A 20168-nucleotide genomic window follows, 5' to 3' on the forward strand; every position below is an offset into this window, starting at 1 on the left:
GGGCGCGCTGACCGCCCGCCGCCGCCGAACTATTTCCTGTTGCCGCCGCGTTCCCGCCCGGCAGAGCCGTCCCCTCGCTTCCCTCCCTCCAGCCGAGGCGCGGGGGGCTCCTGCCGCCGCTCGCCCTCCCGCCCCCCCCGGGGCCACCCCGGTGAGTACCGGCCCCACCGGGCCCGGGGGGGACCGCGGGGCGGACGGGACACCCCGACAGACCCCCCCCCCCAGCACCCCGAGTCCGCCCGGCCGCGGCGGGGTGTCGTGGGGCTGCCCCGTCCCCTGCGTGAGGCGGGGGACACCCCGCTGGGGCCGGCGACGTGGGGAGCAGCGCCCGGGGGATGCAGAGCTCGGGGACGCGGAGGGTGCGGGGCTGGGGGGCGTGAGGACAGCGGGCTGGGGCGCGGGGACACGGGGCGCGGGGACACGGGGCTGAGCTCTGGGGCGGCCCCGGGGCTCCGGCGGGGGCTTGACCCGGGCGCTCCCCTGCCCAGCGCGCAGCTCCCGCTCCCGCCGTCTGTCCCCCCCGTCCCCGGGCTCACCCGCACCCTGTCCCCGCTGCCGCCCCAGACCCCCACCCGGCCACAGCTGCGGGCGCCCGTCTGCGGGTGCTGAGCAGCGCCGTGGCCCTGGACCCAGCCCTGCCACCGGCGGGGGGGGGCCCTGGAGCCCCGTGGCGGGCTCTGCACCCCCCACCCCACGGCGGGACCCCCGGGGGGGACACCAGGCCCCTTGGGGACACGGCCAGCCACGTTCGGGGTGTCCTGGCATGAGGGGCTGCCCAGCCCCAGGACGTGCAGCGGCCCCACAGCGCTGGACTGTCCGGGGATGGTTCTGCTGATGTGTCACATTTTCTGCATTTCTTTCCTCATTCCTCCCTCCCTGGAGTCGTTTCTGGGAAATGAGCTCGTCCCCTGCCAGGGCTGGGCCTGCATCACCTCCCGCCCTGCCCCACACCCTGGGGGCCGTGGCGCCCCGCTGCTGAGGGGGACCTGCCCTACACCAGCATCGGGGGGGGTCACGAGGGGCTGTGGGGACCGGCCACCAGCGCCGGGGCTCGGCCACTTGGGGCCAGCAGGTCCCCGGGCGGGAGGAGGTGGGTGCTCACCCCTGCACCCCAGCGCCCCATGGGGTGTCATGGAGGAGCCGGCACGGGGCACCCATGTCCCCTCCCAGGGCAGGTTCCCGTGGGCAGCTTTTCCCTGCCCGTCCCGCTGCAGGGCCACGACAGGAGCTGTTGGCCTTTGCACCCCAGGCCAGTCCTTGGCCCCACGGTACCAGCCAAGGCCGGAGCGGGGCTGGGAGCAGCGCGGGGAGGGGGACGTGTGCCGGGGGGTACACGCGCGTGTGCACGGGCAGCACCAGCTCCCACGTGGCCCTGCCGGTGTGGGCAGCCTGGCAGGGCTGTGCTGGTCCCACTCGGCCCCGTGATGGGGCCGGAGAGCCCGGCCTGGCGCCACGGAGCCGCTTGACGCCGTGTGCTGGAGGAGTCGTGTCCGTCCCGGTCCCGCAGGAAGGACACCGGGGCGGCGGGAGCGGGGACGGCTCCGGTTCGGCACCTGTGGGGCGCGGCAGGGAGCCCTTGGGCCACGGTCACACCCCAGCATGGCCCTGAAAGGGACCGGGGGGGCTGCGGGAGGGACCCCAGCCCGCAGTGACCCCTCGCTCAGCCCCTCTGGCCCGCAGATGCCGAGCACGTGCCGTCCCCGGAGACGCTGAGCGCGGCCGGGCGCGGGATGGAGAGCCGCCGGCGGGACATGGAGCTGCTGAGCAACAGCATGGCGGCGTACGCGCACATCCGAGGTGAGCCCGCCCGGCCTGCGTCCCCGGGGACCCTGGGGCCACCATCGGCCCCGTGGCTGGCACGGGCCGGTCCCTCATCCCCTCCGCTCTCCCCGCAGCCAACCCCGAGAGCTTCGGGCTCTACTTCGTGCTGGGCGTCTGCTTCGGGCTGGTGCTGACCCTGTGCCTGCTGGTGCTGCGCCTCTCCTGCCAGCCCCCCCCGCGCCCCCCGCCCCGCCCGCGGGACCTCAGCGAGGACGAGGAGGACGAGGATGAGGAGGACGAAGAAGAGGAGGACACCATCGACCGCGCAGCGTCCGAATCGCTGCTGCCGGTGACCGAGATCCCCCTGGACAGCCACGGCCCCGGGGACGGGGCTCTGGCCGTCAACGTCTTCGCCTCGGCGGAGGAGCTGGAGCGGGCGCAGCGCCTGGAGGAGCGCGAGCGCATCATCCGCGAGATCTGGCGCAACGGGCAGCCCGACATCCTGGGCACCGGCACCGGCACCCTGGGCCGTGTCCACTACTACTGAGCCGTGGCACCGTGCCCGGCTCCCCCCACGACGTGCCGCCCCCGGGAGCTGCCTGGGACCCGCTCTGGGGCCAGGAGACAGGAGGATGAGGGGGGTGACGCTGCCTGGAGTGTCCCACAGCTCTGCCGGCTGGACTCGGGGGCTACGGGCCCCCCCGGGGCCAGACTCACACCCGCGGCTGTGGGCCGCGATGCACTTTGAGCCATTGGTACGACGGTTTGCACCCGCCGAGCAGCCCCGGGGCCCTGCAGGGACGAGGACAAGGACAGGACCCACCTTTCTGCTCTCAGCCGCTGGCCCCGTGGGCTCGGAGCTGGCACCCGAGGGAGCCCAGGCCGGGGGGTCGCGGTCGGGCCGTACGTCCGTGTAAGCTGTGGGGTCCTGCCCCGAAACATGGTGCTGTCACACACTCCCTGGAGCCCAGCGTGGCTGGGCCGGGGGGGGGGTCCCGCGTCCCGGAGCGGCCGCAGCTGCAGCGCAGGCGGTGCTGGGGGGGTCCGGCCGCAGCCAATTCCCTCCCCCCGGCCCCACTAAAATTAGCCGGGTCCTTTCCGGCCCAGCGCGGCCCTGACCCGGGGCGGATGTTTCCCGCTGGGCTCTCGGGGCGGTGGGTGCTCCCCGGGGACAGGGGCTGCTCCCCGCAGGGCTGGGCCACATCCTGCCCGCGCTCCCAGTCCCGCGGGGGGGCGAGGGCCCCGCTGCCCCCTCCCCAGCAGCTTTATAAAAATAGCTCCTTCCCAGGCCAGGCCCCTGCGCCAGCAGGATCCAGATGTTTTCCAGATGTTCTCCCAGCCCCACGCCGGTGGCTGGAGGCCAGGATGTGCTGGGACTGGGGCTGGGCTGGGAAACGGTGCGGGGGCTGGAGGAGGAGGCCCTGCTGCGGGCCCTGGCTCCGCATCGCAGCCCGGGACAAGGTGCAGGGGTGGTGGGGTCACCACCCCACCCCCACCCCCCCCCCCAGGACTGGCTGGCCAAGGCTGCAGCCCTGCCCATGGCACAGTGGGACCCCCCTGTGCCACCCCTGCCGGGACGTGGCAGCCCCCACAGGACACCAGGGCTCTGCTCTCTGCACCCCCCCACAGCCCAGCAGCACCCCATTAACCAAAATAGTTTATTTTCAACACTCTCTGTGCCCCCGGGCCGTGGCGCGGAGCAGCGCCCGGGTGTGGGGATCCAGGCCGGGGGCAGCGGGGCCGAGGGCCCCCTGGGCACAGCCCCGGCACAGCGCCCGCGGGGGGCACCGCAGCCCCCGCCCGCACTAGCAGGGCAGCGCCTTCCGCACCCGCTCGATCTCCGCCTGCGGGAAGAGGGGGTGTGTGGGGGGGCGGTGGGCACCCCACGGCACGGGGGCAGCCCCTCGCCAGGGACTCACCTGCAGCGCCTGGCGCTTGGCCCGCTCCTGGCACAGCTCCAGCCGCATCTCCTCCAGGTCCCGCCTGCAACGCGCCGCCGACGGCTCAGCCGGGGCCAGACCCTGGCGGCGAGTGGCCGGGAGCTGCCGGGGACCCCCCCGCCGCTGCCAGCGCCCCCACACCCCCCACCACACTCACAGGTGCTGGACTCGCATCAGGTCCACGAGGATGTGCAGAGTCCGGACCTCGGCCTTCAGGTCCTCCAGGGCCAGTCGCTCCTCCGGCCGCGGCACCTCTGTGCTCCATGGCGGGCCGGACGCCTGCCCCGTGCCGGGGAGAGGGGCACAAGGCCCAGCCTGGGGCGGCCCCCGGGGCTGCTCCCCCCCGCAGGGACCCCCCCCGCTCCCCAGGGCGAGGCTGGGCGGCCGCTGGCCCGGCACACGGGGACGCGCGGCCGTGGGGTGGCTCAGCCTGGCCGTGCTGACCGGCACCGCGTTGAACCCGTCGGCATCTGCCGAAGAGCGAGGGTCAGCGCGGACACGGGGCCCTGCGACGGCCGCGGTGCCGGCACCCAGCACCCACCTGGGTCACCCGCTCTGTCCCACTCCGCGTCGGCCGGGGCGCAGGGCTGGGGGGCGCCGGGCCTGGGGACAGGGAGGCGGTGAAGAGGCGCAGCCAGGCCGTGCTCGGCCCTCCCGGGGGGAGACGCCATCCCCGCTCCGGGGACCGAGCACGGCCCCGGGCACGGCCGCAGATGCCCCGGCACGGCCACGTGCATCTTACTTGCTCGCCAGCGTGGGGGCCGGTTTGGCCTTGGCGGGGACGGGGGGAGCTGGAGCCATCCGCTTGCTGGGGGGCAGCTTGGCCGGCTCCATCCTCACCGGTGCCGGGAGCTCTGGGGAGGCGGCAGGAGGGGGACCGGGGAAGGAAACGCTCCCTACCGGGGAGCCCCGGCCCTGCCCCGGCACCCGGGGACCTGCCCCAGCCCAGGGACTCACCTGGGGGCTCCCCCTCCTCGTCCTTCGCTGTCCTGCGGGCTGCCGGGGAGCAAAGGGGCTCGTCAGGCGCGGGGGGAAGGCCCCTCCTTACAGCCCCTCTCCCAGGGACCCCTCGGCCGAGCAGGGCAGCCCCCTCTGCCCCCACCCTGCTAGGACATGGACTCCAGGGACCACCCCATCCCTGACCCCCCCCCATCCCCACACCCTGCTCCTGCCAGGGCCCCCAAGCTCGGGGTCATGTGTGGGGGACGGGGGGGTGCTGGGGAGGGGGCACCCACAGGCAGGAACGGTGGGAGACGTCACCCCACGCTGCACCTGCACCCACAGGTCCCTCCAGCACCCACATCTGCCGTAACGCTCAGCAGGACCCGACCGGCCCCATGGCGGCTCTGCCCAGGGCCCTGGCTGCTGGATCGGGGGCAGCCGCCCCTCCTGCCCGCCCCGCACCCAAACCCTGCACCCAGCCCCGCACCCAGCCCCGCACCCAGCCCCGCACCCAGCCCCGCTGCGGTCGGCGCTTCCTCTGCATGTGGCAAAGCAAGAGACTGCAACCTCCCCCCGCGCGCCAGCACGGTGCCGTGGCAGGATGCCGTCCCGCCGCCGCCTACGGTGCGGCAGCATCCACCGAGCCCGGGGGTCCCACCGGGACGGGCCCCCGCAGAGCAGGGTACAGGGCACCAGCGCGTGGACCACCCTGTCCCCATGGTGGGCCAGCAGCCCTGGAGCCACCCGGGTCCCTGCTGCCATCAGCACGGCCCTCGCCGCCGCGGCCTGAGGGGCTGAGGGTTTTATCGCCCGAAGAGGCGGCTGCAGCCGTGAAGGCGACGGGGACGAGGACGGGGACGAGGACGGGGACGCGGGTGCCCGGCCCCAAGGGTGCGGGGAGCTGCGCTGCAGGGCCCGGGGCTCCATCGCTCCCACTGGCCCAGGGTTGATGGCGCCCAGAGCTCCCGGCGTTCCGGCAGCCCCTGCTCCTCCTCGGCAGCTCCCGGGATGGTCCCCGGGCACGGGACCCCCGCGGCCGCTCCATCCTACCTGTGGGTGCGAGGCTGCCCACGAGGCCGTGCTGAGCGGTGCCGTGCCAGGCTCCCCCGGCTCCCCCGGCCCCACACCGCGCACGTGATGCCGGAGGAAACCGGCTCCGCGCTGGGAAGGAAGTCGAAGCAGAGAGCACCTCGGTGCCGGTCCACGCCGCATCCCTGCTCCGCACCGGGCTCCTCCGGTCCCCCGGCTGCCCCAACCCGCCTCGCACCCGGACTCACCAGACTCGGCGTCCCAGGATGGCATCGCCGGCTTCAGCTGCGGGAGAGCGGCGTTGGGTGAGGACGGGGCACGGGGGCAGGCGGGGACCGCTGGCACGGCCCAGCCCCACGGACACGGGGGGGTCCGGCTGCACGACCCCCGGCACAGCCCCGACTCACCGCGGGCACCCGCGCTGGCAGGAGCTCCACGAAGTTGCTGGGGAAGAGCCCTCTGCGGTGGCGGCACTGCCCGTCCCACCAGCCCTCGCCCTCTGCCCGCTGCGGGCGGGGCCGGTGTCAGCGCCGGGGACCAGCCTCGGGGTCACCCCCCGTCCCCGCGCCCCCTCACCTTGCCGAGCACCCGGACCACATCCCCGCGCCGCAGCGGCAGCTCGTCCGGCAGCTCCGGGGCGTAGTCGAACAGGGCCCGGCAGAGCTGCGGCTCCCGGGCTGCGCGGGAAGGGCAGGATGGGGCTCACAGGGTCTGGCTCCTCGGGGTCCCCTCAGCACCCCGAGCCCAGCGGGAGCCCCCAGGGGCGACTCACCCGGCTCCGGCGGCAGGGGGGGTGCCGGCTGCGGCGCCGCCAGCCACGGCTCTGCCTGCGGGCGGGGGGACCTGCTGCAGCGCGGGGGTCCCGGCTCCCAGCCGGGGACCAGCGCCCGCTGAGCGCGGAGCCGTGTCCCCCCGAGCCACCCCCAGCAGGGACCCCCCCACCCACCTTCTCCTCGGGCACTGGGAAGGGTTTGGGCATCTGCTTCAGCGCGGCCTCGGGGTGGGCGCCTGCGGGAGCGGGGAGGGGGCTCCTGCTGCGTCCGAGCCGGCCCAGGGCTGGTGGGACCAGCCCCCCCCGGCAGAGCTGCTGGGGCCGCGGCCGCCCAGCCCCAACCTCCGGGGGCACCCGGGGCTGCAGCCGGGGGGGGGGCTGGCAGACACGGATCCACGGGTCTCCCAGCGCTCCCGCCCCGCTCGGAGCCGGGGAGGGACAGCGAGCCCCCGGGCTCCCGCACAGCCCCAGGCCCCCCGGCCCAGCGCCAGCCCCCCCGAGGCGGCCACGCGTGGCCCAGCCCTACCTGAGCCGCGGCCGAGGGGACGGGGCCGCACAGGGGGCCCAGCCCGGACGCCAAGGCCCGAGTCGCCCCCGGCCCTGGACGGCAGCTCGAAGCCACCCGGGTCTCGCTGGGCGTCTGTCACCTTTGGCGCGGAGGGGGAAGTGAAACCCAAACCGCAGAGGGGCCGAAACCCACAAACCGCCAGCGCGCAGGGCCGGGGCCGCACCGACGTCCCTCCGGAGCGCAGCAGCGGGCCCAGGGCTCCCGGGCTGGTCCTGGCCAGCGCTGGCCCCAGGCTGGCGGCAAGAACGTCCCCCTAGACCAAACGCATTTGACTGGGCCCTGCCGAGCCCTGGAGCAGGGCAGGGCCCAAGGGTCAGCACGGGGCAGGGAAGGTCGAGGCAGGGTCAAGGTTTGGGCCGGGGCGCAGGGAGCGTGCGCTCCCCCGGGTCTGGCCCCTCCACGAGGACACCGGGCGCCCTTCGGCTCAGGTTGGCTCAAAGGCTCAAACTGAAGCGCGAAGGGAAACACGAGCCGTTAACCCACAGCACTGTCCCAACCGCGGTTGGCCAACACCGTTAACCGACCCGGCGGGGGCCGCTGCCCCCCCGCGCCGGCCCGGGAGGCGGCCGGTCCTACGTCCCCCCGCGGGCGTCACGCAGGACCGAGGGAAAAGCAGTTACGGGCCGGGCGGCCTGGAGCCGCGCCCGCGCTTTGGTGTTTGAGCACGACGGAGCCGGCTCACGGGCAACACAGACCCCGGGGGCAGAAGGGCTGGGGCTGTCACCCCCCACCCGCCGCTAACACAAAGGGGCTTAAAACCCAGCAGCTGGGCGCTTTTAGAGGGCTGAGCGCGTCAGGCCAAGGGTAAAACAAACCCCCCGGTGCTGCCCGGCTCCAGGAAACCCCCGTGCGAGCCCGACCCTGCCCCGGGCTGCCAGAGGCCACACACGAGCCTCGCGTCGCGTCCCCCCTGTGCCGAGCGCCACGGTCCCACCTGGAGAGCGGCCGAGAAGGGAACGTCCCGCGCTCGGCCCGGGAGTCGCTGCGGGCAGCCCCGGGCCGAGCCTCCTCCTTCCCGGGCCAGCTCCTTTTAAAGCCACCTTGCCCACCAGGCTCCCGCGGCGCCGCGGCCGCTCGGCTCTTCGGGCCTCACGGACGTCTGAAACAGGAGCCCCCTGACTCAGGACACAAAACAAAGCGGAGTTACACCTACTACTTCTTTTATTGTATTTTATTTGCATAAACAAACTTCAGGGCTTTGCTAAACAGGAACTGTTCAAGTCAAAACAAACCAAACTCTAGTCGGTGTGTGTGGGGAAACAGCACAGCAATCCTGGGGAGGGGAAGGCAGAGAGGGAGAGCGGTGTCTTTGCAGCACATGCCTCTCCGGCTACGAAGGCTCGCTGACTCAGCCAGGGAACTGTCCGCAAACTTCTTCAGAATATTTTTTAAGTAGAAGATAAAAAGAAATACGATCATAACGGCCGTCCTTAACCAGCACAGGAGGGATTTGCCTTTTTGTTTTTATAAAAAGATTAATAAAAAATATTGAAAAATTCTCATATCCTTTTTATATTTTTAACCTAGTAGAATTCTGAAGTTTCTTAGAAAACTATGTTACCTTGGAAAGAGCACTCGAGTTCACGACCAGCTGCAAAGAGGATACACAAAATGCCTACAAGCAGTTTGGGGCTCCAGCACACACCAGGCCTAACAGTGTACACAAACAGTGGTGAGAAGTAGGGTGTCTTTTTTTTTTTTTTTTTCTTTAAACCATGCTAATTCTGTTAACTTTTAACATAAAAGGAAAACAATCATTTTTAAAAGGCCCTAAACTCAACTGTTACATAAAAAAAAGGTGGTGTTTTTTTTTAAAAAAAATAAATCATAGCAGTTTGGTCCCAACAAGTTAACATTTAGATGTTTATTCACATGCTTCATTGTTTTCTTATTTATAAGAACCAAAAATAGTTTCCAAAATTATCATTTAGTTGATGTTACTACATACGTAAAGGCCTAAAATAAGTAGAGTATGAATTTAAAAAAATTGAATACACAACAGGGGAGAAAAATTTGAAGTGGCGAGTTAATCCCGACCTTTACTATTTCAAATTATAAAAGAGAAACGAAAATGCCAAGACTACTGGGTTAAGATGGGCACAAACCAAAATCCACATTGTCTTCAAAGCCTGTTACCAAAAGATTAACCGACCGTTCAGTCAGGTCACGGACGAGAGAAAATCTAGGATCTCACCCTGTACTTGACCTTAGGCAGTCCAGAGGGGAAGTCTTTGGGCAGATAGACTCCACGAGTGGATCCAAGCGTAAAGGATTGATCAGTTCTAGTCCACACTTAGGGAGGCTGACTCTGGAAATGCAGTTAACTTCGGGGTAGGTTCAGAGCTCCTCTCCAGGGCTCTGCTCAGCACTTGAGGATCGCCCTGACAACGCCCAGCCCCAGCGTCGTGCCGAGCCCCTTCCCTCCTGCCAGGGCTCTCGCCAACCCGCGGGCGCTGCGGCTACTCGGCCGTCGTCTGCAAGGTGTCCTTCTCCTCTCTGTTCTCTGTGCCGCTCTCGTCATCCTCGATTTCTCCTTCTTCTCCGCTGAATTTGTCATGAGCCCACTTGGGGCTGGTGCTCGACTTTCGGAACATGAAGCGACCTCTTCCTCGGGGGAAAGCGCCCCGGCCGCGGCCTCTGTTCACCCACTTGTCAGCGCCTTCGCCCTCCCGGTCGTCGTGCTGCGCGGGAGGAAGCAGCAACATCAGCTCACGCGGCGACGCCGGCGCCTCACGCAGCGACTGCCCGCGAGGCAAGAGCGGGGAAACCCTCGCAGCGCGCGCCCGGGGCAGCACGAACCCGGCGGCCGTGCTGTGCCACGGTGAACGCTGCCAGCTGGAAAGAAAAGCTGCCTGGGTTTGGGGCAGAAAAACAGGCAACGAGGGCAGGGACACAATCGCTGCCCGTGGAGAGCTGCCCTCGCTGACGGGAGCTCCCTGCGGAACCTTTAGGGGGGGCAGGGGACGGGCGTCTAGGCCGGGAGTACCACGGCAGGTCCTGCAACTCCACAATTTGGATATTTTACGCATTTCCCCTTTATTTTCTTGCCAGGCAAACCACTTTGGCAGCTTCAATCCTTACTGCTGGTACTCAGGGGTTTAGTAACGCGCCGCCTTCAGAACGCTTTGCTAAAGCGGATGCGGGTGGTACAAGCTGACACGGGCCACGCCACCAGGCTCAAACTGATCCATTTCTGTATGTAAAGTGCAGCACAGACTGGATACCCCCCAAAAATTACAATTCTGCCTTCAATGACATCAGAGAAAAATGCAGTTAAAAAAAAATAAATAAAAAAATCAAGGCTTTCTTGTTTGAGGTCCAAGACTGCAATCCTGTATGATTTAATGAAAAGATTAGGGACCTCAAGTACTCCAACTCAGGAAGAGAAAAAAATGAGTTAGTGCCTGTTCAGAACTACCCCTTTCTCAGAGGTCAGACAGGATTCTCCCAGACTAACGCCTGGTAGCGTGGCAGACTGCCACCGCCGCAGCAAAAGGAACAGTACTGACCCACCCAGGAAGCTGGACGCTTTCTGGGGATAAAGAACCAAGAAACAGAGGCCATCTGCAACACAGACTAACAGATCCGAGCTGCGCTGGCCACACTACCGGGAAACACGTGCTCTGTAACTGGCCTGCAGGATTTCACTTAATGGCAAACCGCTCCACAGCGAACAGAAACAAGTCCTCTCTAGCCGAGAGCCAGGAGCTTCTTGTGCAGAAGTGTCACATGAAGCCGTAACCTGGTGGATTATGGTTTAACGACAGCTGGTGCTCTCACCTCTAAAGCATTTAAGAGCAGATATACCTGGAGCGTACATACACGTTTCGGTACTTCAGACACATACCAAGTAGTACTTCTTGCTCTTAGGTGTGTACTCTGGATCCCACTCCTCATCTCTGTTCCGCTTCTGGAAGTCGTTGTTGCCGCCGCTGTTGCTGTTATTGTTGCCTGAAAAGTTGCCTCTGCCCCATCCTCTTCCTCTTGCTCTGAACTGCTGCAACAGCGAAACACAGAAAAAAAAAAAATGAAATGGTTGCAGTGGCAGTGCCCTCCCACCCGCAGACAGCTCCCCGGGCTACCAAGAGACACAACATCACCTCGCTAACCACCCAAAGCACCTTTCACCTCGCATTAGAGCTCAGTACATTGCGGGGTTTTCTGGCTCCTCTGATCGCACAGTTTCTATAAAGCTGTTTAAGATCACGTAGAGGCATTTCCAGAGCACCCAAGAGAAAGCACCCGACACAGACAATACACGCTAGGGCGCCAGAGCTGCGGGCAGAGCGCGGCGGTGAGCGGGTGAGTCACGGCGCAGCCCGGCCCCGCGCGGCCCAGCGGCGTTGCTCAGCAATTACTAATGCACAAAAGCTTCCAGGCTTGATCCTGCTCCGTACATCTTGAGTTCAACTGCCCAGACTATATTCTCAGCACCCTGGTCTGTGCTCCACACCTGCAGAAATCATACTGTGGCTCATCATCCACCACCAGACAGCGCCTGTGGGTCTCTCCTCCGGGTACGTTTAACTGCGGCGGAGCACGGCCCGGCGGCCGCTCCCGGGCGCTGTGGGAACTGATACTTGGGAGGGGGTGGAGGACACTTACAAAGGTCCCTCGAGCTCTTCCTCTCTCATTTGGACCAGCGAACTCTTTAGTCCCAAGCCGGGACTTGTCAAAGCCTGTGGTGCTTTCCTCCCTCTCCTCAGTCTCCTCGGGATATTCCTCCGCTTTGACTGAATGAGAGGAGCGCGAAGATGACGAACTGGATCTGGATCTCTCACGGACCCGTCGGTGTTTCCTGTTTCAGCGATAGGAAACGGAGGTGAGGGATAGGAAACGGAGGCGAGGAGGCCACCAACGGGGTCAGTAACTCCGCTGTGACTTGTTTGCTACAGAAGCGTTTCTTTATCGCTCCCTGTCAGCGCAAGGCTCTCCCCTTCCTACTACGAAAAGGAAGAGCTCGGGATCAGCTACAACACGCAGCCCTAACACGAATCCCAAGTCTTCTCCAGACAGAACTTGTTGCTTCTACGGTGTTTACACCATCGACTACGAGATAAGCATGCATCTGCAGTTTTAGTCAAATGGAAAGCTAAGCTAACAGAAAAGGATTAAATTAACTTTCAAGCAGAGTCATTTAAACCTGGCTATTCTCTCTAACACAACAGGAACAAGGAAAAGTGACTCACCCGTTCTGACACACGGAGCCTTCTCATTTACCTTTAACAGTTATTTAGTGTTTCAGATAGATACAATGATATCAAGATGGCACGCAGAGGAATAATTCAGGCCACTGCAGGAGTTTATGTCAAAAGGTGTACACCTAGAGGTACACGATGTCGTCTCCGACCTTAACAGCAGAAATATGAAAGGCAGAAGGAAATGGCTATTAGGATTCCTACATACTTTTTCTTTGAGCCTTTGTGACTTTTCTCCGTTTTCTCAGTTGATCTTTCCCTTGAGTGACTTGAATCTCTCGAGTCCACTGATTCTCTGGATTTATCCCGTTTAAGATCTCTTTCCTTATGTTTTTTACGGCGTTCAATATCAAGGCGCAGGTCAACAGGGTCGTCCTTATATTTCCCTTCAGCCTACAAATGCAGGGAAGAGGGAGAGTTTAACACCAAGGTTTACAGTTCACTAGCTCAGCACCATTACTTTGCTATTGACTACACAGACTTCTGGAGAACAGGAATTTATCTGAATACTAATCAACAATCCATTTTAAGATGTAAACTAATACACTATTAAATAAGTTTTTATTTGTCAGAATTCAATTTTCCTACTGCTTTTTAAGATCACTGCTTTGTAACTTTTATTCTCTGCTTTTAAACAGTATTAGGATAAACAGCCTGGTAATAGGGGAGGGAGAAACACAGACGCTGACACACTGTACACCACAGCCAGCAAGAGACGAGAGCAACTCGGAAATCCAATCCAACTGATTGTGGATCACAACTACAGCACGTCAAAAATGCCTAACAGCCCCTGGACGTTTGTTACTGAACAGCAGCATGCTCGCTGTCCTGCTGACAGACATCACCTAGCAGGGTGGAAGGAATTTTAATCACCAGGTCTGGAAACAGGACTTAAGGAGAAGCAAAAGCTGACTGCTGCTTGGAGATCCCCAAGACAGTGATTACTGATCAAAGTGGTACAAGATGGAGGCCATGAAATGCAGCAACCAAGCGCATCTGGGAGAACGCCAACAACCCCAGCGATACGGAGCCTTTACTACGTCTGTCGAGAAGATTTACTGCGAGGCAGACGTCCCCGTGGCGCTCCTTCCCCCGCCGCTGGGAAGTCACCACAGATGAAGGGTGCGTTTCTCCACACAACCCCAGCAAGCCTGGTGCAAGCTGACCCCGGTGTTTCACAAAGCAAAAACCAACCGGCTGCAGGAAAAACACTCAACAACTAGATTTTTTTTTTTTTTTCCCCTTTTATACATTGCTAATTTTTTAAAAAATCTGGCAATGCTTGCTTTGAGTTCTACTGAAATAATGGATAAAGACAGTTTCTTTGGAAAATGAGAAGCTGCGTTACCTGCGTATACTTTAAGACCAGTGGTACCTGGATGAGATTCTGCTGACTGCACACACAGGAGCAGCAAACTGACAGTGGCTGTGGCTCTGACAAACACTGACCCGAGTAGCAGCAGGTCTGCGGGCAGGCTGTACACGATGGTGCTAGCAACAACTCACAGCCTCCACGGCTGCGCTCAGCGACTGCTACTGCACTTACACAACACTAATCTCGGGAACTGTACGACTTGATACGCAACATACATCATATTAATCGTCTTGAATTAAATACAAAAGGATTAGTAATTCTCTAGCTATTAAATTTTTTACTTACATGAGTTTCTAAACACTTTTTTGTTTAAATAATTATGTCAAATAACGCAGGAGTGAGAGCAGGCGTTTTGTTTTGGTATTTTGCTCTTCTACTTTCCCCAGGCAAAGAGCTTTAATTTCTACTCTGAGAATAAAACTGCTCCCAACACGATGGATGACAGATAAGTGACAAAATCAGCAGCAGCTCCCTTATGTGGTACAGCAAACACCTATTTGGGTTTGTGAGGGCACGTCTGTTTCACGGAAGGCTGGCGAGCTGTTTGGAAACCACGTTTATAACACACTCTGCCAAGCTGATGCTCAGAGTTCAGGCCCATCAAATCCATCTCACCATCGTCCATGTCAAGCCATAAGTGTGTTTGGAAAAAATCGAAAACAAATATGAAACAAGTAAGGTTTCAGCAGGACTGTTTAAAATCTCTTCAACGTTCAACGTAAATATGTATGAAGGTGAATAAACAAAGGTTAAAATCCCAAACATTTTACGTTAAGCCATTTTTATGATTGTTTACAGTGAGCGCGATGGCTTAACATTCATCTACTCAGAAAAGCTAAAACACTAAATTCCAAATGGTCTGGATCTACTCAAACAAGTGCTGAATGTTAAAGTAACAGCAATCAACAAGAAATGGTACAGTAAGTTGTTAGAACAAAATTTATCATCTGCTTAATAGTGTATTTGGTTTAGATAAGTATTTAGTTTTACTTTCCTCTTTTTGACATGCATGTCTTTTTGAAAACATGGTTGGAAATATCGCATGTATACAATTGATTTAATAATACTTACAAGCAGAAAAATATCACAAAAAGTCTCTTCTCTCATCATGGGCACTTGTTCCAAAAATCCTCTCTTTTTTCTCAAGCTCACCTCAATTGACTTTGGGGTCATTTACCATAGTCTAACCACTTCACAAAGGTTGTTGATACATTTTTAATAAAAATTAACCCTTTGTAGTTCATTTTTAGAATTATGCCCATCCTTAAAAGAAAAACACAAACTTAAGTAGAGAGTAATTTAAACAAAAACATCACTGTTAAGTTCATGCCCAATGCACTCATTTTGTTGAATTAAACTAGTCAGAGTAACAGTTCACCTTGAAGCCAGGATCCCTGGAACTTTTCGTTTCCTCTTGAGAGAATCCATGTTTTCTAAAAGTACTGGGAGATATATCTATCCTCCTAAAAGAAAGTACACAGAAATAATCTTGCTTGTAAGAAGAATCTGAAGGTTTTAGATCAAATGTTATTTAAATGTCATGTAAAGCAGACCAGTATTTCCAAAGGTACTTAAAACTCTCCATACTTTTCCATTTTTTTTTTGCAGAAGCTAGTTATATACTTGAATTATTCCAGAGTTTAAGACAAGAATATCTGAAATACCCCTGAAGGGTTAAGACAGTGTCTAATGGCACCAACCTGTGGATTTCAGGGCTCTTTTTGTTTTTAGCTGCATCTTGTTCCATTCCTTTCTTTAGATATTTGGTAAAGCGTTCATTCAGTGTCATTCCTGAAGACCCAAAGTGATGCTCTGTTGGGGGTTTTAAGGAAAAAATGCAAAATATTAATGTCGTTTTTGCAAAAAGCCAAAGCACATGAGTGCTGGTCAAATTCAGACACACGTGAAGGACACTGGGGAGGAGCTCTGACCAATGCTGCTGACAAACTCCAGTTTCACTCTTGAAATCAACAATTTATTCAAGTGAGTCACAGATTCACTAGAGTACACAAATTCTAAGTCACAGTCTCTCCGAACACTGCTCAGGTAAAAACAAGAGTGCCTCTTCTGCCTTTCCAGAAGAGAAGTTATTTATCTAAATGAAAACGACTCACGACGGGGCTGCTCTTCCCATCTCTGACATATCTGCTGGGAAACAACTCTCTGGGCATTAACTAGAGTGCATGAAACCTACTTCATTGGGCAAGGGAGGAGTGAACCTTCATCTGAGCATACACGGACTTCTGACCTACCTCTTACGTGATGGACTATAGTCACTATGTGTTGAGCAAACAGTTCAGAAGGGCTTCGCTGAGACTGAGCAGACTGAATGTGATGGAAAATCGAACGGAATTCTTGCTCTTTTTTGTTGCTGTGCACAAGGTCACGACACAGCTTGCGTTCCTGAGCCAGTATGCCACTTGGGCTAGAAGAAGAACAGACCACATGAAATAGAAAAACAGGGTAAAGGGAAGCAGTTTAGGATGACTTCTGTTTCAGAAGTTGGAAGCTGGCTGCGATTTTAACGTAGTATTATGAAGGCACCTAAGACCATTCAGTGGCACGAGCAGGACACTTGCTTAAAAATCTCTAATACACACTGATCTAGGTTACGGCAACAACTCAGGTCACTTGTTACTCTCTATGTGGAGGGCTCTGCGGGTATTAAACCCCGACATCCTGTGAGACACAGGCCTGTTCTAACACCACTAGCTGGCTGTGATCTTTTGCTGCTGTTCCTAAGTTCTAGATTACCTCTAACACCCCGCAGAGCGTATTAACACTTACTGGCTACTGCTGTATTTTCTGGAATAACTTTTTACTGTCTTAAGATTTCTTGAAGCAGTGGTGAGGTGGCTCTCAGAGCATCCTAGAGTTTCAGTAATGCTACGCTGAGGAGTAGTTAAACACACTCCAGAGAACCAAGTGTCATTTAAGCTGTGCTGTAACTTTACCGTACCACTAAACTTCTAGCAGCAAGAAGCCACTGAGTACCTCTCCCTTTCCAGAGCCCGGTGTAGTGTGGAACCTGATGCAGAAACATTTACATTCTGAACTGATCTCACACCTACTCGTAGGAAACATTAGGAAGAGTTGTTTAACCTTCACAGTATACTTTCACCATCCACAATCTGGTAACCCCTCTAACCTCCCACCACCAAGTATTACAATCCCAGAAAAAAATTAATCTCTGTCTCCAAAAAATGCAAACTGTGATGCAAATTATTTAGCCTTCCTTACACTTGGCAAGTGTATGAGGATCTCAGAAAGAGAAACAGGAAAAATTCACTACCTAGACTTCTCAAAAAATAGCAAATACTTACCGTGCAAGATCTTCATCAAAGGAATCCATTCGAATATTGACCTGGGCCTCACGGGTAATGGAAAAGGAGGATTTGCCAGGAGCTAGCCCCTCTACTTTGGTGCCTGGTTTCTCCTTCACCTCAGAAGTCTTCCTCGGTGGGGGGGAAGAACTTTTTTCCTGGCTCGATTTGTAAGTGGTCACTCTAAAATTCTTTTCAGGAACAAACCCCCTGTGACCTGGTTCAGCTCTCTTGGACGCTGGCCTCTCTTCTTTTTTTGATCTTTCAGAATAGCTTTCCTCCTCCATTTCATCAGGTTTTCTCTGCTTCTCTTTTCCAGGCGGCAAGAACACCACACCTTCCCATTTTCCTGGCCTATCCTCTTCTTGACTTTTACTTGAAGTTGCTACGACTTTAGACATAAATTTGGGCTCATCATCAAATTCCGAATCTTTTCGGCCCTTTGCCTTATCTTTCTTTTCCTGCTCATCCGTTTCCTCTTTGCCATAATGACCTTCCTTGTGGAACTCCGGGACCTTTAGCTTGTCAAAGTCATCCCGGAACTTGTAGCGCTTGGGCGACTGGCTGCCGCGATATCCCTTCTCGGAGTCGGCTTTGGATGCGTAGGAGTCAGATTTTGCCTTTCCGTCTGTTGACCCCAACTCAGAGAAATTCCCTTTTTCTTTTGATTTTTCTTTTTCAACATTTGTTACTTTCTGTTCCTTGTCTTTCCCATTCTCAGTCTTCTGCTCTTCCAGATACCTGTTCATAAAACAGACATTACAGTAGTTCTCTTATTAAGCATCAAAGAGGTTAATACTTCAGTTGAAAGCAGTCAAATTTCAGAGAACACCAAGCTACGCATGTACAGAAAGCTGTCTCTAGGCCCTAAAATAGTTAAAATGTAAAGCAGATTACTCAGCCTGGATGTAAGACTTCTAGTTCTCAATAAATTCATCAAATGTAAAAAGAAAATGGATATGCAGAACTGATGAAATGAGGCTTAAGAACATCTAAAAACAGCTTACCCACAGATTCATTTCAAGGAAAATAGTAACATCTTACCCAATCGGTTTATTTACTTACAAACCTGGTTCAGGAGAACAACACATCAAAACTTTCAAACTGGGCTGTTCTGCTTTAAACAACACTGGAAATAAAAGCCTCAAAAGCTACTTCAAATTTTGGCTGCAAGTTTCATAGGTAAGCTAAATATTTCATGACAGACTGTGAATACAAATAAAAGCAAAAAGGTTAACAGAGGAGAATATTTATTTTGCTGGGAGAAGACAAAACACTTCTATAGTGAGAACAATTTAGCTAGTTTAAAGCATCAAAACTATGTTTTAAAGCATTCATTAAGCAAACCCCTGGCTTTGAGGAAACAGCAGTAAAGCCCAAGGACATTAGTTCGGTGCCTTTGGAAAGCCCAAACAAGAGTTACGGCTTTTTTTTTTTTTTTTTCTTTTTTTTTTTAAATTTCAGACATCCTTGATATAGAATCAGTTCAAAAATAACTTTAAAAATAATGCAGAAAAGATTTAAAAGCACTTGTGAATGCTACCGTATCTTTTAAAAGAAAGTGGCACCTTCACGCACGCATCTGCAGTGGGCTAACCAAGCAAACAGAAACATGGGAAGCTGATGCCTTCGGTATGGAAGTGCCTTAACTTCAGCGATGATCTCGGTGCTTTAGTTTCTCATATTAACCACATGCACAAGCACTGCAGCTACACCTGCCTTAGGCTGCTTGCAGCAGGACATGCAGTAAGATTTTTATTAAATTTTGCTAGTTTATAGTATCTAACGCAGGTCAAGAATGCAATACTAAAAATATGCCTTTAACTGAAAAGTAAATAACTGAGAAATGCAAGCTTCCAGTCTGCACTGTCAGGCTGCCAGACAACCTCATCGGGCACCGCTTCAAGCGTTCACGAGCTAGGAACATTTTTGGAGGGGACCTAGGCAATCTTTAGAACTCTCCAAGTCAGAAAACTAACTCCAACTTTCTACAACACGGGGCCAGGTCGGTATTTCGTTCTGTAATTAGAGGCAGCACCAGGCCCAAGGAGCTGGCCGCCCGCAGACCCCGGGGGCCTCGCGGTGCTCCTGGGGAGCGCCCACAGGGGCGAGCCGCCCGCCAGAACCCACCGCAGCGCCACGGGACGCGTCACTTGCCTTTTGGAGAAGGCTCCTCCTCCGGGAGCTGTGGTTTCCTCCTTCTGAGACGTACTGTAAATCGAACTGATTGGTGTTGGACTTTTGCACACCGGGCTCTTCCTTGTTGGGCTCAAACCCGCTGAGCCATGCTCAAAGGGGCTCTGATGAGAGCCGGCCTGAAAGGAGGTGCTGCCGCCCTGCAACGCGGAGCCCATCTGCGGTGGGGTGGACAGCGGAGGGCTCGACTTCTGCAACGGACTTGGCCGAGGAGAACGACGCCTCACCACAACAGATTGGAGAGGGCTTTTTAACGCAGGGCTGCGTTCCCTTGGGCTAAGCTCAGACACAGAAGCTCTCGACGCTGAACTTGTGCCATAGGTGGTCATATCTTGCCATGGTTTTGATCCCTCAGATGCCTTGACATCTTGAGCCACTGCTCCTGAAAACGGCTGCTCCTTAGCCTCATCACCTTGATTATCTCCTGCAGGCTGAGATGCCCGGGCATCCTTGGAAGATGACTTTTTCTCCTTTCCGGATTTACGCTTGGATGACTCAACTCGGCTGTGATTTGAGGAAGACCGGGAAGAGGAAGACCTCCTTGACCGATCGGAAGATGACTTATCAGAATTTCTAGAATGACTTCTAGACCTTGGTGAAGGAGACCTTCTCTTGGGTGAACGAGAGCGTGACCTCCCTCTACGAGGGCTGTACGCTTGGCGATAATTTTGCCAGTTTGACCTGTAATTCCCATATCCTCCTCGGTTATACTGGCCCCATGGATAAAACCCTCGATTTCGGCCACGAAAATAATATGGTCTCCTGTATCCTCTATTATGACCTCTGAAATCCCGGTTCTGATACACTCTCGGATGGTTCCTTTCTCTGTTATGAGATGGAGAATAAGATCTTGAACGGGACCTAGAACTGATAAAAGAAAAAAATTAGTAAGTATTTTCAAGTTTATTCTTCTGTCACAACTTTTTATTTGAAGCCTTATAAAAAAGATTTTGAAAAACCCATTTCTAAGCTTTTAAACGTAGTTTCTTTCGTTTACCCTCATCCAATTGAGGCATTACACTTTGCCCTCAATAAACTGCAGTGGAAATATCTGTGATACTGCC

At 57.0% G+C, this 20168-nt stretch overlaps 3 protein-coding genes across 5 annotated transcripts in view; 1 reads left to right on the forward strand and 2 right to left on the reverse strand.

The window, feature by feature from the left end:
- The first annotated feature begins 14 nt into the window (after positions 1–14).
- On the forward strand, positions 15–3286 carry EVA1B (eva-1 homolog B). Its single transcript, XM_074926141.1, has 3 exons — positions 15–151; positions 1681–1797; positions 1896–3286. The coding sequence occupies exons 2-3, from the start codon at positions 1731–1733 to the stop codon at positions 2306–2308; spliced, it is 480 nt and encodes a 159-aa protein (XP_074782242.1). The 5' UTR covers positions 15–151; positions 1681–1730; the 3' UTR covers positions 2309–3286.
- A 119-nt stretch (positions 3287–3405) lies between these two features.
- SH3D21 (SH3 domain containing 21) lies at positions 3406–6777 on the reverse strand. Its single transcript, XM_074926140.1, has 11 exons — positions 6619–6777; positions 6445–6499; positions 6249–6349; positions 6080–6178; positions 4937–5957; positions 4659–4697; positions 4444–4555; positions 4243–4304; positions 3859–4171; positions 3681–3744; positions 3406–3605 (listed from the first exon to the last, which is right to left on the reverse strand). The coding sequence occupies exons 1-11, from the start codon at positions 6649–6651 to the stop codon at positions 3567–3569; spliced, it is 1938 nt and encodes a 645-aa protein (XP_074782241.1). The 5' UTR covers positions 6652–6777; the 3' UTR covers positions 3406–3566.
- Positions 6778–6966: 189 nt separating this feature from the next.
- THRAP3 (thyroid hormone receptor associated protein 3) overlaps positions 6967–20168 on the reverse strand; it is a 34782-nt gene continuing 21580 nt past the window's right edge. For 2 of the 3 annotated variants that reach the window (XM_074926135.1, XM_074926136.1), the window contains 9 exons: positions 19066–19971; positions 16909–17649; positions 15838–16010; positions 15286–15397; positions 14964–15048; positions 12419–12603; positions 11618–11810; positions 10860–11009; positions 6969–9693 (listed from right to left, as the gene is read on the reverse strand). In XM_074926135.1, coding sequence (XP_074782236.1) covers positions 9472–9693; positions 10860–11009; positions 11618–11810; positions 12419–12603; positions 14964–15048; positions 15286–15397; positions 15838–16010; positions 16909–17649; positions 19066–19971 — 2767 coding nt within the window. In that variant the 3' untranslated portion in view covers positions 6969–9471. Of the gene's footprint in view, positions 9694–10859; positions 11010–11617; positions 11811–12418; positions 12604–14963; positions 15049–15285; positions 15398–15837; positions 16011–16908; positions 17650–19065; positions 19972–20168 lie in introns of all 3 variants that reach the window. The other variant, XM_074926139.1, reaches the window with a different exon arrangement.

This window comes from Athene noctua, chromosome 24, assembly GCF_965140245.1.
Source record: "Athene noctua chromosome 24, bAthNoc1.hap1.1, whole genome shotgun sequence".
Lineage (NCBI taxonomy): Eukaryota > Metazoa > Chordata > Aves > Strigiformes > Strigidae > Athene > Athene noctua.